Consider the following 15562-nt stretch of genomic DNA (forward strand, 5'->3'; position numbering starts at 1 on the left):
ATGCTGAACTTTTGGCATGCCATCGTTTCTCATTCTGTCCTTTTAAGGGAACATATTAATTTCATTTTCAGCAGTTCTTGGTTATGGTCTAATTCTTGTTCTCTATCAGAGTAACTTTGCAGGATTCCCTCACACCAGAACATGGTGCAGACCCTGAGGTCATCCACTGTCTGAAATGGCTCCCTTTAAGCAGACTTTCTTCTGATTGGCTGCCCCTCCCAAAGCAGCTGGTTGAAGCTGCCGAACTCACAGTCACAGCAGTGTACCTAAAAAGTCTAGAGGTGTTAATTCAAAATAAGACCAAGACAACTTTCAACTGCACTTTAAAATGTGAAACTACATTTTTTAATTATTTACTTTTTTAATAGGAGGAACTATAATGAGTCTACATGTCATTTATTTGTGTGCACTAGCCGTGATGGGTCTTGAAGAAGCGTTGCAGAAGCGTTTAGAAGTTCAAATGATTGCTCAAGTATTAATGATTCTGTAAATCATTCAGCCCACAGAACTTCTAAAGAACCCTCTTTTTTTAGTAGAATGCACTCAACTAATCGGGGCACCCCAGAAATACATTTGTGCAAATGCTGGTACCCTCTCTGAAAGAAACACGTTTCACCACTCTTTTCCCTCTTGCCTTACACAATTACCCATCACTCAGTGACTTGATGCAATGTGAGAGCTATGGGGAGGCTTGCCGTTGGTGGTGGTTGGGTCTCTTTGTGGCTTTCAGCTGTGTGTATGTGCGCTACTGAACCATGGCTCCCTCATTACTTAATTATAAAGAGACTCTTCTTTTCCAGTTCTTTTTATAGAACTGTTGAAATATTCCCAAAACTATGTGTAACCCATTTTTTCTTGAAGGACAGATCAGCTCTAATATTCATTTAACATTGTGTAAAGAGAATAAACAGAGGCAATACACTGCGTGATAACTTTCTTATAAGATATAAACTAACCCAACTAACCTTTAGTGGAATAAATACCATTTTTGATTAAGTACAAGACGCATAAGCACAAGTCCAGCAATCGCAGTGTTACATAAATAACAAAAAATGTTTGACAAAGTGCTGTGAGAAACCAGTTAAATTACTGCTTTCCATTATAAAGCAAAAAACAAGAAAAAAAACATTATGGGTGTATTTTAGTATTTTACTAGAAACAGAAAATGCTGCCAAGAATGCAATCCTTTCTACAGTATTTTACCATTTTAATGCGACACAGTATGTTGGGGTCAGAAGTTGACTTTTTTTTATCTCTTACTATTATATACTTAAAATTACTAAATTTTGAAAGCATTATATTATTTAAATATTATTTCATGTTTTTGCAGGTCAAGAGGAGCCCAGTTTAAGTATTTATGTAAAGTAAGAAAAGGCTAAATTCACTCCACTGCATTCTGGACAATTCTGTTGGTGATTTATTCTCTTTTATGTTAAATGTTTTTGTAAAGTAGTGGATTTTTTTATATGGAGACTGCCCCTGGACCAAAAGGTAAAGTTTCAAATCCATGTGAGATGCAGAACTTGAGTAGGAAATTAGTATATTTTATCCACTGTAAACAACAGATCCACATTCAAGAGGTGTTGATTCGTAAGTATTAAATAACCAGGATTTGCTTTATGAGGTATATAATTGTCTTTAAAAATCCATGTATACATTGTTTAATATTAGGGCTATTTTTTGTAAACATGTGTGTATATATGTTAGAGCAAGCTTTAAAAATATTTTTGAATGTGTTTGATTTCATTTGCATTAATTCCCTTCAACAATCATTGTGTAATGTGTTCTATATTTTATGTTAGATTTGGATACTACAAACAAACTAACCAAATAAACTTAAAACATATGTAGCCACAGAGCTGAGGCTTGTATGTGGCCATTAGTTGTATGGTTTGTTTTTTAAGTTTATTTTTTATTTCATATTATCTCATGAAAAATGCCTTAAATTGGAAAAATGAATTAAATGTCTAGATATTTCTCTCTTTTTTTTCCAATATATTGCCTTTTTCTAACCAACTCTGGTTATTAGTCTTAAGACTATTCATCTTTATTAATGGCTTATCTATTTACTTACTCTCTCTCCAGATTTATCATGTTTCTGTAGAAGCTTTACATAAATCTTTATTACAATATTTCATACTGTAAAAAAATCACAATAAAAAAGGTTCGGAAATATTGGAAAATCCATATTTTTAAGCAATCTGTGATACTGCTATTATATCGTCATCAAAGAATAAAATACGATTTTTAAGCCTATTGACTATTATTAGTTTGGGTTAAAGAAAACATTATCAGGACTACAAATTAAAAACTCCATGTGGGAATCATTGCAGGCATGCAAATAAGCTTGATTTAGCCTAAGGCAACATAACCTGTTATTCTGCTACGATACAAACCGGCTTTTTTCCTGGCAGATCTGATGGGATGTAGGAGATACCGTGCTGTCATTCAAAGAATCCTCTCTGCTTCATAGCGAACAATAGGACTTCTTTGTTCATTGACCAGGCTCGTGTAAACATAAAACTCTTTAAGTGTGCGACAACCATGCTGATTCTGGATCATTACTTGTCTTTAGAGGGGCTTGATGGATGTCGTTTTATGTTCTTCCCCTTCATCTGTACACACACAGACATACATGCTCAGCACTGCCTGCCTCTGCTGCTTCTTTATTGTGTTCCTGGTCGATTAGCCTCGGGGCTGTCTTCAGGGCCTGGGGCCGGTGGGAGCAGACAGGGGGAGGGCGGGTGGCTGCATCTGCTAGGGGACCTCCTTCAGGGGCCCCGCAGTGGCCTGGCTCAGTTTTCATGTCTGTCTTCAAAGGCACAGCCCTGTGGTGAGAAACAGAGAGAAGACAGTACATCGGCAGTGGCACTGCCATTGTTAGTTTCCCATGTGCCCTCTGTTAATACACAATATGTGGATGATGGAGCATGTCAACTCTGAGCTGCTTTTCACTTCTCTATCTATCTATGGCATGTATACTTTAATTGTGGCATGATTATCATTCATACACTGCAAATGATTCATTTTGGTTTCACAGTTATCAACTTTAAAATACACTTTTGCAGCATTTGAGAGGTTGTACATCTGAGGAATATTAATTAGCTGCATCATTAATCAAATAAATAGATAATGTAGTGCATGCTTCTACTCATTTCTTCTTTTTTATAGCTCTAGGTCAGTCACATACTATAGCTTCCCCCTAGCTTTATTTTTGCATTTACAGTACTCTGCTGGCTGGTATACGCTCCTCATGCCCCGCCTCCCGTCCTCCTGTTCATAGTGGACCCTCTTGGTGCTCCTGCTGTCACAGGTGTTTAGTGTCAAACTGTCCGTGGCCAGCAGGGACGCGCTTACCTTGACGTGATCAACCTTGAAATGAAAAGAACTAAATCCAGACAGTCAGGGTAACAGACATGTCAGCCATTAGGGATTTTTTCCTTCCTTCTCTCATATTTTTGCTCGTTCCTGACTTTTCACTCTTGCTCTTCCTCACTTTCGCTTTACATTATTTCTCTTTACATTCCTTTTTCATTTGCACATTGCCAACCTTCCTTTACTCTCTCTGCTGATTCCATTTTTTTCTTTTTACCTTATTTTCCTCTTACCGTTCATTTTATCCTAATTTCATTTTCTCTGAGTATGTTCTGTCTTTTGTTCCTCCATCTTCTCTTTCCTTAGTCTGTTTCTTAACTTATGCCTCCCACAAGTCCTTTTCTCCCGTTTCCTTTCCTTTGTCTTGCCACACTACAGCCACATGTGAGTGGAGTTATGGAGTTTGATTATGTTCAGAAGACCTTATTGTGATTATGCGTTCTTACACTCTAATCTGGGTTTGTGTGTAGCTCATCTTCTGACCAGCTAAGTGCTTTGTAGAGGAAAAAAAAATCACGCCACAGTGAATTATTTCTGGCTGGGTTAGTTTTATTTCTCTGGGCACTTTGATAATGGAGAGGATTTGAATAATGAATGGGGTATATAATACTGTTCTTCAGACCCGCTGAATGAATTTAGCAAGTGCATATAAGTGAGTTTCTGTGAGTGCCTCTAATATACACCCCTACATTTCTATTTCTATTTTTGGAGCTGGAACATGAATGTGCTCTTCTGTGAAAGAAATGAAATTGCTAGAAATGTTTTTTAATTTTTGCTATTTCTTTTTTTTTTTTTTAATTGCTTCTCATCTGTCATCAGGCAGGAAGGATCTCTCGCCTGCAGCCTCCAGTGTTGCCATTTCTACACAGACTATTCAGACATGTTTCCACAACTGAATCGTATCTGCATACGATTGGCCTCAAGCACAGGGTGTTAGAGTCTAAATTTCTTTCTATCCTACATTTCTAATTTTCTCTGTGGAAGCAATGACAGTTTGCTGGTGCTTCAGAATATTTGTATTTTAAAGTCAAATTACTGATTTGAGTTCCTTTGGAACAAGAGACTACTATAATTACAGGAAGTGCTATAAGCAAGTTCATTTTAGTTTCAGCCTACCCTCTATAACTTTGTCTCCATTAATATTATTATTCCGTTATTTTGGAAACCTGTCAGCCATTCTCACAAACTGCCTGACCAGCAGTACAAAACATTCTCAAAAAAGAGAAAATAAAGGCAGCACTCTCACATCAGGCAGTGGAATTAAAAGATTATCCCCATTATTAATGATTTATTTTCTGTTTATTTATCTATTACTTTTATATGAAGTACAGTAAACACACACACACAACATGACTGCCATGAGTCTGTGGATTTACATCACTTCAGTGTCTTGTCTCTGTATGTGATTTCAGACTGACTCCATAATGTTGAGATAAGGTCTCTGTGGAGGACATTACATCTGTTGCAGGACTCTTATTGTTGTTGCTAAAAATACTGCAATGATACATGACTGTCAGTTGTGTCCCTAATGGAATGAATAAGAATCTAAATCTGAAGTGCCAAAAAACCTTTGCACAGTACTGCAGAAATGCAAATACTTTAATTTGCTTTATAACAAAAAATGGACTTTAGTATATTATACTATAAAATCTGTAGATTTTTCTTACCCTGTAAATAAACAATTAATTACAAAAGGACTTCAGAACTGCACTAATGCAATGAGTTATTTGAAAGAATGTAGCATTAGCGAAACAGAAAGAATGTGGATCCAACCATGGAAAAAGCGACAGAAACTGCAGAGAGCATCACCTGCTGTACCTTTAAAAGACATTCATCCATCATCTTGGCTTCAAGTTTCTAGAGAGTAACACAATCTCATTGTGTGCCTGTGAGCATGTGTATCCAGGTCTGTGCTGCACACAGGTGTGTGTATATTTCTGTGTGTGTGTGTGTGTGTAGCAGCGGTTTGGCTTCTGATGATAATAGAAGGTGACTAATAGAGAGCCCAGAGGTAGCTGTCTTCCCTCGCTCTGGTCACATTCTCATTTGTTGCTACTGGCATGGGATGAATTATTGAGTTTGGGGTGTCTTGGCTTTACCCTCCCTTCACATTCCCTTAGTGTGCTCCCACGGATGACAGCCACCCTGTGAGAGTGCGTATTTTAAAGCAAACTGAGAGACAAAGAGAGAGGGGGTACATATATGTGCACCTATTCTTGAGCAATTAAACAGAGCTTTCATCTTCATTCTGTCAAAAATAGTCAGACAGTTTGTACTTAAGTAGAAGTACATATACTAATGTTAGAAAAGTACTCAGGTAAAAGTTGAAGTTTCTACCACCTGTTTTTGTGCAAAGCTAACTGAACCTATTTATATTATATTAATGTAATAATTAATTTATATTAGTAGATGGAATTACAAACTTTATATGAGTCTAAATTTGGATTCTCGTAAATATATTCATTTAAACAATACAAACAAACAATCCATCCATCCTCATCCGCTTTATCCGAGGCCGGGTCGCCAGGGCAGCAGCCTAGGCTTAGGCAAACAAACAATAAAAACAATTTTATATATATATATATATATATATATATATATATATATATATATATATATATATATATACATACATACATATATATATTCAACCAGATGTCATACAGATGTTTCATGAATTGCCCTGGCTGAGTTCCATCCTCTACACTGACAGTAAACTGTACTATATGCTGTCTTTATATTAGACAGTATACAGTTGGTATGAAGGTGGAATTCAGTCAATGAATCTAATCATCAACTTCAAACTCATCTCTGAGGCACTTAGAGTAACGTTTCTCTGAGCATTAACCCACAGCAGCTGTGCACCAGTCTCACGCTGTTCTTTACTTTAAATTCATCACAGTACAGCAAACTAACCTGTTTACCCTGCACTAACCTGCAGCGGATTTCCATCCAGTCTGCCTCAATTTGTTTTACAGCACGTTTCACAATATGAAAAAACATAACATAAAAACATACATCGGATTTAAAATCATGAGGACTTAATGTACGCTTTAAATGTGCAGCCTTACCTTTGAACCTAACCTCTCTTCCTCTCCTGTCCTGTCTTTCTTATCTTTCTCCATCTCTGAGTGAAGTTAGCTCTTTTTCTTTTCCCTCCCTGTAAAATACAGCAGCTGGACTTTTAGCTAGCAACACACTGTGAGACAAACTACTAATGTTTGTTAAGCTGATGGAAACGTTGGATTTGAAATGACCTGCCGCTTAAAAAATGTTTGTATGTTTATGCTGGCTCCTCTTCCTAGGGCTGAAGTGCTGAAGATGCTGAAGTATCACGATAATGCAACTTATGTACACTTGCAGTTCTTCCGGTGCCAAAAAACAAAACGAAAACAACCTTTAACCCCTTTAACTATGGCACACGCACACGGCCTTGCACCTTTCATTCCGTGGTAACTAACACACGAACGGGACTGCCTGTCATGTGTTACTGTTTAGACTCAGATCAGTTTGATGTTTGAAGACCCACAGTGACGTGAACTAATAACTCCACTCAAATGTGTTAAACCAAAGTAACGAGCCTGTTTTGAATATGTAAGCAGTAGAAAGGACATATATTTGTTTAGAAATGTAGTGAGTAAAAGTAAAGAGCTGTCACAAAAATAAATACACAGGTAAAGTACAAAAACCTGAAAATTTTACTTAAGTACAGCCACCTCTGAAAATAGTCATCCCAGCATGAAAACATCTTCACTATATCTTCACAGAGCTCTGCTCCCTTTATCGCAGTGTTAGCCCTGTTTCTTTTTACCACTGTTATCATCATCATCATCATTATTATTATTACTAGTCTCAAGTCCTTCACCCGTCACTATTTTAGCTGTGAGTTTACACACACACACACACACACACACACACACACACACACACACACACACACACACACACACACACACACACACACACACACACACACATATATAGCCTTGCAGATGACGCATGAATTTGCCCCTGATCACGTCTCTGTTATTGCACGAGAAAACGCAATATACCTTTCAGCTGCTGCTGAATAATTGAGGTGCCCTCAGTCGCCACATGTCGCTAACGCACAAGCCTTCAGCTCAACTTACCGCATAGGGACGACGTTATGATATCAATGCAGGTATTCCAAAAATGAATTATTCACACCGCCAAGCTCTTGTTTTATCTTCATTTTTATGCCACAAACGTGCCGGCCGTTAGAGAGAAATTTGGCTCTGGTCTTGAAAAGAGTTTCACGCTAATGGAGTATTTTTTAATAACAATTAAAGTGAAATGTTTTCTTACAGGCCAATAAAATAACACTTAATTAAATGAAATTAACGTTTACAGGTCAAAAATCAACTGGGCGAGAATTTGCATTTTATTTTACCGTCTTCTCTCAAGTTCTTTTTGTTCCCCGTAAATTACACTGTGAGTATTCACTTCTCATCAACAAACCCCAAAACGTTTCCGTGTATTTGTAAATTGATCCGAAACTATTAACAAATGTATTTTATTTTAATTTAATTTAATAATACTATTGTTAAAACTAAAACAAACTGGTTGGGCCTATTTTTAAAAGCACTGGGATATTTTCCATATAGAAATATGACAACAACAACAACAACAACAACAACAACAACAACAATAATAATAATAATAATAATAATAATAATAATAATAATAATAATAATAATAATAATAATAATCGCTGGGTGCGATAGGCTATTCCGCGCTTCCCCCAAATAATTATATCAAAATATTAAAATATTTGTTTTAAACTACACAAAATATGTAAATAGCAAAAAATAAAATTAAATACTTACTTAGATAAACAGAAAAGAAAATCATAAAAACCATTCCCATCTTTCCTGCGTTAAACTGTGGTACAGCCAATGTCTCCCTAGAGTTCCCAGAGTTCCCAGTCAGGCTTCTACTTCCAACTCTTCCACATTACTTCGTTTTATACCAATATATAATTAATATTGCATCGTCATTACTTAATAATTTCAAAGCCCATGCACGGTGACATGAGGGCATCCATAATTAAAACCGTGCTAATTAGAGAAAGGGGCCATAAGTAGCGTGTAGAGGGCGCACACAGTCAGCGCTCTGCGGTGTGAACATCGCTGTAGAAACGGAGGCCCGTCTCTTTCTTTGGTCCTTGTCGGCTATCATATACAACGATACATATTTAATTCCAGCAGAGGTCTGGGGATTTATAAATAAAACAGTCTGGCGAGGTCCCATAAAAACAAACTGTTTACAATGAAGTTATGGCCCATTGGTTCGGCCTGCGATTTGTTCGTCACGGTAACGGCTCTCGCGCTGTAACTTCAAGAGTAAATGAATGCAGCTTCATAAGTCACAGAAATAAAGTCGCCCCAGTGGGATTTTAAAAAATAACTGATAATTTATTAAGTTTAAAATTCACACATGTTTTTTCCAAATGAAATCAAGAGTGAGAAAAAATAAATAGTTAGATCAGGTGATGGAGGCCTGTATACTGGATATATCTCACCAATATGATAAATATACAGCTCACCTGTAATGGTCCAAAACACGTTCACATCAAAATATTAAAATATAGCAGCAGCCAAAGCCACACGTCTGTGCCTCATATATATATAAGACGGTGTCATTTTCATTTCTAAATAATTAAAGATAGCCAGACTCACAGTGTCATATACCTTGTGAAAGAGTCACTGTTGCTTGTGCGTAAATTACCTTCACACAGTTCACGAAGAGAGCTGATTAGTTCGCAAAAAAGAAAAATACCGAGAAAAAATAGTGATTTAAAAAGGTGAACACACTGAGGACACATTCCACTGAAGTTTTCAAAAAGAAAAGAGGTGAAAAAGAAAGCGGTGAAAACGACATATAGTTCAGTGTATATGAGCCAGTGATGTGGAGGACAAACTCAGGTCTCAACCAATTATCTTACAAAATCGTATTTTTTCTTTTCTTCTCGAATTCCTGAAGACTCTGTCTGTCTCTTCAGATAACATCAGTTTAACATTTAAACAGCCCATAAATTCAGCCTCCATGAACTCCAAGTAATGGTTTATAAAAAGTGAGTTAATAATCCCTGAATGTGACAAATTGTCAGGGTGAATTTCCTAAAAATCCACATTTAGAGTGTGCAAGATACAAGACAAACAACATCAAAGTCATCCTCCTTACAGATCTATAACACATTTATCAGTCCCGTATTAATAACAAAATCGAAAAAGTGCAACAATGAAGAGTGCGTGACACGAAATGGGGATGAAGTAAAAGTCTTTCTGGGAGCAATCCAAAATGAGACACGTTGCAAAATCCCTGTTAGTTAGGTTACTTAGGCTATTATTAATCACTCGATCAAAAATGTAGTAGGCTATTTTATTCATGATCTGTGTAACTCAGTGCACCGCAGAGTATTTCATTCGTTTCTGTTTTTGCCGCTGGTTGCAAAACCACACTCGAACCACGTTCTTTTTCAGGTCCAGTTTTTCGGCGATCGCCGCAATTTTTTCCGAGGAGGGTCGGGGCTGAATGGCAAAGTACGCTTCCAAAGAGCGCTTCTCCGGCGCGGCGATGGATGTGCGCTTTCTTTTCCTCTCGTTCCCGTTGAAAAGGTCCGGCTTGCTGCTTTTCTCCCGGTAGGCAGCCTCGGCTTCCTCCAGCCAGGCCTGGAGAACCGGCTTGAGCGCGATCATGTTGTTGTGGGACAAGGTGAGGGACTCGAACCTGCAGATGGTGCTCTGGCTCAAAGACCCCACTCCTGGGATCTTGAGGTTGGCCAGAGCTGACCCGACGTCCGCCTGGGTCACCCCGAGTTTGATCCTCCTCTGTTTGAACCGCTCGGCGAAGGCTTCCAGCTCCCTGGGATCCGACTCTACGTCGTTGACACAAGCCATACCGCCGTGAACGGACAGGGAGTGAGGGTGGGCCATAGTGGCCATCGCCTGGTGCAGCTGCCCCATAGTCTGCAGGTGGTGATGAGGGTGCTGGTGGTGGTGCGCCGGCGTGGTCATCCCTGGAGGCTCTGGGGCACCCATCCCGGTCACAGCCAGGCTGGTGGAGAGGTGGTCCAGGAGGTCTCCGGCCTCCAGGGTCTGTCCGAGGTGGTGGTGGTGATGAGAGGCGATGGTGGAAGGAACGTGGGAGATGGGCACGGTAGTAGAGGAAGAAGATGAAGCTGAGGTGCAGGGGACACTGTTCATGGTATGGTAAGTCACGTCTGGTTTGAACGGGTGACTTTTGCCGTGAGAGACAATGCTGTCAGCAGCCGCCAGAGCCTCTGCCCGTGCCAGCAGGCTCTCATCAAAGCCTCCGAATATATTGCCCTGCAGCTGCAAGCAAGAGTGCGCATACTGGAGTCAGTGGGGAATTCTGTCAGGCAGCTCTCAGGATCTAAAAAACATTTTCCAAAGGCAAGCAGCGCCGAGGAGAGAAGAGAACCCTCCTCAAAGCGCAGGTCATAAAAATTAATATGAAAGCAAGAGCATTGCTTGAATAGACATGTGGATGAGATGGGGAGGATGGGGTTGGGAGGGGGAGGGGGGTACAGACAGAAGAGAGAGGGAGAGATAGCGGATAGAACAAAGTCCTGTCAAATCAACTTTACAGACATTTCCAGTGTGATATTTTCCCCTTTCTCTCACCCAGTATACTCCAGTCATTCTCCCCTGACCTGAACGTACCTGTGGGGCGGGCAGACAGACTCTGCGCATGCCCTCCGAGCCTGAGTGCAGGCCGGGATACTTGGGCTCGTGCAGAGCCGGGTGCATGGAGAAGTGCTGCTTGCCGTTCATGGTCATCATCATCCTCCCTGCAAGCACCTCGCTAGCAGTGTGGCCCCTGACATAAAAGTTGGGGCACGGACAGCTACACGGCTCCTTTGCTCTCCTTCACCAGACTGAACAGTTAACATCAGCAGCGCCTCCCGGCATTCCCCTCTCCCGCTTCCTCCCTCTCCCCTCCTCCTCTTTCAGTCTCCCTCCTCCCACCCACCCTCTCTTCTGCTCAACTTACAGGTTGCAGAATCGTGGACTCTGTGCGCAAGCGTCTAAGAATAAGCAAAACCAAAAAGCCCCACAATTCTTTAATTAAAAGGCTATTTATCGACGGCATCCTTGATATTTGGAGTCGTGTAATTTCCTTTCCCCTGAGATATAGATGTGTATTATCACACCGACATTTACAGCCTATGTTATTTCTATAAATCCAGTGTTAAGTTCATGCAGGATACCTCCGAGCTCCCCACCATTGCCAACGATGAGGTCATAGGTGACAAGCAGAGTGAAAGGCTTACAGCAGGCTGCAATGTAGCAATTATTATGCAGCACAAAGACCGTTTCAATCATTTCAGCACCGAGGACAGCGCAGCATTTTGAGTAGTAGTACTGAGTGTGTATTAAACCGTGGATGGATATGTTTGGATGACTTTATGGATGGATTTGGTCCTGCGTGCTCCAAACTGTATCTAAGGCCTGCTGGTTGACCGGTCGACCCAACGGCCTTGGCTTTGTCCCATCCACTGTGAACGCCAGTCCTCGGGCTGTTTCACGGTCTTCTCATGTGGCTGCCTGGATAAAACTCACGAAGCCGGCCTGGACGGTCCGAAAGAGGAGCCAGGTTGGCAGAGGCTCCCGATGACACAGCCTAGTCTATCCGATCCTGCTGCCTCTCTGGTTCCCCAGACTGTGAATAATTTAGCACCACCGTGGCAGGCATCCATTACCACACTGGCAGGTTCTTATACATTACACAGATTAAAACAGCCAAGGACTTCTCGACCCGGGCAAACTTTGACTTTCAGACTTGGTTGCGAAGAGCATGTGGCCTTAACTCATATTTGCGAGTGTTGCGTTCAAATAACTCAACACAGACTCATAGAAATACCTTTAATGATCTTCTCCTGGCGTAATTCAAACGCAGATATACGTCCTTTGAACGATAATTTGTTGTATATTCTAAAATATTAAACTAAATATTTTTTAGTTTCGAAAATTTAACTATAATCTTCTGCATCATTGACAGACTATCCGCACTGTATGTGAATACAGGCTTTCCACATAGCCTCTGGCTGAAGCGTGATGTCACAAAGCACGCCTCTCAGACTTTGAGAAACTTTTCACTTTCAGCAGAAGGAAACGCCCTCAAAGTTTCTTCCTTTTAAATGCATTAAAGAGATTGACCCCTGATTGGCTTTTTTGAGTCTGATCGCTCGTGCGATACTTTTAGTTACCCAACGTGTTATTTAAACTGAGTTGTGAACACGTGAGATCTCACCAGAAGATATCATTTTTCATCAGCGTGAGAATAAAAATCAGATACAAGAACCTGAATCTCCGCATTAGTCTGTAGAAAGCATGAAACCCCTGCTTGCTGTTACACTGCTGGGGTTATTCATAATTTAGTGGTCATTGTACTATGTCATCTTTGCACTCTTCATAGTTTGAAGATGCCCTGGCGTGTTTTATAAAGAGCTTTGTCATATTTGCAGCACCACCTCTCCAACGTGTCCCCACACCACGCCATCAGCACCGCCCATCCATCTGGCCAGGCTACATCTGGAGCTCAGTTCCACCAGACGATCTAAATACTGTCACAGCCTTCATTACACACCGTGATGAATAATTTCAGGAAAGAAACAATAAATAAATAAGCGCGCTACCAATCAGCAGCTTACTTTTGATGATATAATTAAATACACAAGCACAGTCAATTCTCCCAGTGCTTGTTCCTTCACCTCCCAGTAACCAGGTCAGAATGAAATCTGGAATGTTGAACTGTCAAGCCCTTCAAGTCCTTTCCCCTGGGACGAGCTGGAAGTTCTTGCATTAAGCTAAACAGATTCTGAGTGTTTTCACTTGACTTCCTAAAGTAAGAAATGGTCATGCATTATTCAGTGATATTTTAATATGTCGCAGCTGCTCTGTGGTGTCTTCACTCAGATGCGTTGGGATTTGCTTGGGAACGTATCAAAGTGGACGCCCATGACCATAACGGCTTGTCTTATTGGCTAATTATTAAGCCATAAATCAGCTTTGACCCTACTTTTATGTAACTCGATCTCCTTTACAAATTTTCTTTTTAATATTATCCTTCATTGTGTAATATTACAAAAATAAAAATGCAAAAGTTGTTTTCATGTGTTCTGGAAATTTATGAAAAAAAATCCCATTTACTTATTCACATTATCATTATCACATAGCGACGCTGGGGCGCTGACCCATCTTACTTTAATTAATGTTCTTTAGGATGCTTCTCAAACTTGACTGTTCCTTAAATGAATCACTTTACTCTGAGGTCGCACAGTTAATTATCTGTTAGAATCAAACTACTTTTGCAATTAATAACTTGAAGTAATCGTTTTCCGTATGATTTCAGTTTTTCATGTTATTTTGGAGGAATTTTTTGGCCCGCTCGATTTTACAGTGCTGCTTCAGTTCATTGAGGGTTGTCGTTTGTTTATGCATGACTGTACAGTTGAGCTGACATCTGGACTTTGACTGGGCCGTTGCAGAATCTCACTTCTTTTTTTCCTCAGCTGTTGTGCAAAGCTTTATCTGTTGGGCAGATGGCTTCACATTTTACTCTAGAATACTTTGGGATACAGAGAAGTGACTGCAAAGTGCACAGACAGTTGGTATGCTGTTAATATGTTGTGCTTAATTTTTTGCATTATGGGCACACACTCCACTTTTGTTTCCCCTGGTCAGAGGACTTTTTCCCCCCAGAAATCTTGTGGTTTGTTCAGATCCAATTTCTTGCAAACCTAAGCCATGCTGCCATCTTCTTTTCAGAGAGAAGAGGCTTTCCCCTGACAACCCTTCCAAACAAGCCACACTTGTTCAGTCTTATTCTTAATTGTACTGTCATGAACTTTATTATTTAACATGCTGACTGAGGCCAGTAGAGTCGGAGATGTAGCTCGTGTTTTTTGCAGCTTCTCTGTGTATTTCAGTCTGACCTTGGGATAAACTTGCTGGGACCTCCACTCCTGAGATTAGCAGCTATCTTGAATATTTTCCACTTGTGAATAATCATGTTGATGGCATGATGGACTTCAAAATACTTGGAAATAACCCCATAACACTTCCCAGACTAGCATGGTGGCACGCACTGTTGCATTACAGGAAGAAGGTCGGGAGTTCGACCCCACAATCTGCCTGGGGCCTCCCTGTTTGTTTGGGTTCTCTTCTGGCTTCCTCCCACAGTCCAAAGACATGCAGTGGAGATAGGTTAACTGATGATTCTAAATAGCTCATCGGTGTGAATTATTGTCCATGTTTCTGTTAGCCCTGTGTCAGGCTGATGACCTGTCCAGGTTGCAGCCTGCCTCTCACCCTATGATAGCCGGGATAGGCTCGAGCTCTCCCACCCCCAATAAAAAGAGCTAAAATTTTGACCCAATAACACTTGGATAAATGTGAATACACACGTAGAGTGGAATTTCAAAGTAGGTTCTACCATAAGTAAATTCGGTGTTATAAGGGGTTTAAGTGTCATTTGTGATATGCTTTTCTGACACTTGTACGTCATCAGTGCCTTCACCCCGAACTTTAAGCATAAATTGCAAAAAATGCCAGATGTAGCAAAACAAAATTGTCAGAAGGTTTGATAAACACACCATTTAAAAAAAGGTTAATGCACTCATGCATCAAAGTACTTAAAGTATAAGGAAAAAATCTAATGGCTTTCAGTAATTCCACTGTTTAGTCATAACATTTGATGTGTTTTAAGCACAGGTATAATCTTTAATGCTATAGCCTAATTATAAGTACTAATACTGCAGTGTGAATTATTTAATTACCGAGCACATGCAAGAAGAATGAGACCACACAAGAGAATAGGTTCATATTTTCTGGAATGCTTTTGCCTGGAAATCCCCCCCTTGCCAATGCTGACATGTTTTCATTTTCTTTACCTTTTCTTTTCCCTCCCAGATCCAATTTATATTTATGTATGTTTTTTTTTTTTTTATGGCCTTATAAGCACCCAATTCCTCCATCTTTATTGGCAAAAGCAAACATGCTAGTAAATTAGAAATCCATTTTTACAAACAAAATACATGAAGAAAATACATCCACATCCTGCAAATATAAACAGTAACAAATCCAAAACTATTATCCAATAAACACTTTACAGTTTTTACACCATTGTGTGATAGTACAAA

General features: G+C 39.9%; 1 protein-coding gene across 1 annotated transcript; it reads right to left on the minus strand.

Annotated features, from left to right (window-relative positions):
• Window positions 1-8740: 8740 nt before the first annotated feature.
• pou4f3 (POU class 4 homeobox 3) lies at window positions 8741-11275 on the minus strand. Its single transcript, XM_085419662.1, has 2 exons — window positions 11082-11275; window positions 8741-10730 (listed from the first exon to the last, which is right to left on the minus strand). Exons 1-2 carry the CDS (start codon window positions 11202-11204, stop codon window positions 9798-9800), a joined length of 1056 nt encoding a protein of 351 aa, XP_085275788.1. The 5' UTR covers window positions 11205-11275; the 3' UTR covers window positions 8741-9797.
• Window positions 11276-15562: the final 4287 nt, after the last annotated feature.

The sequence above is a fragment of the Rhamphochromis longiceps genome, linkage group LG10 (assembly GCF_057381845.1).
Source record: "Rhamphochromis longiceps isolate RC_006_pf linkage group LG10, R_longiceps_female_GT1.1, whole genome shotgun sequence".
NCBI lineage: Eukaryota > Metazoa > Chordata > Actinopteri > Cichliformes > Cichlidae > Rhamphochromis > Rhamphochromis longiceps.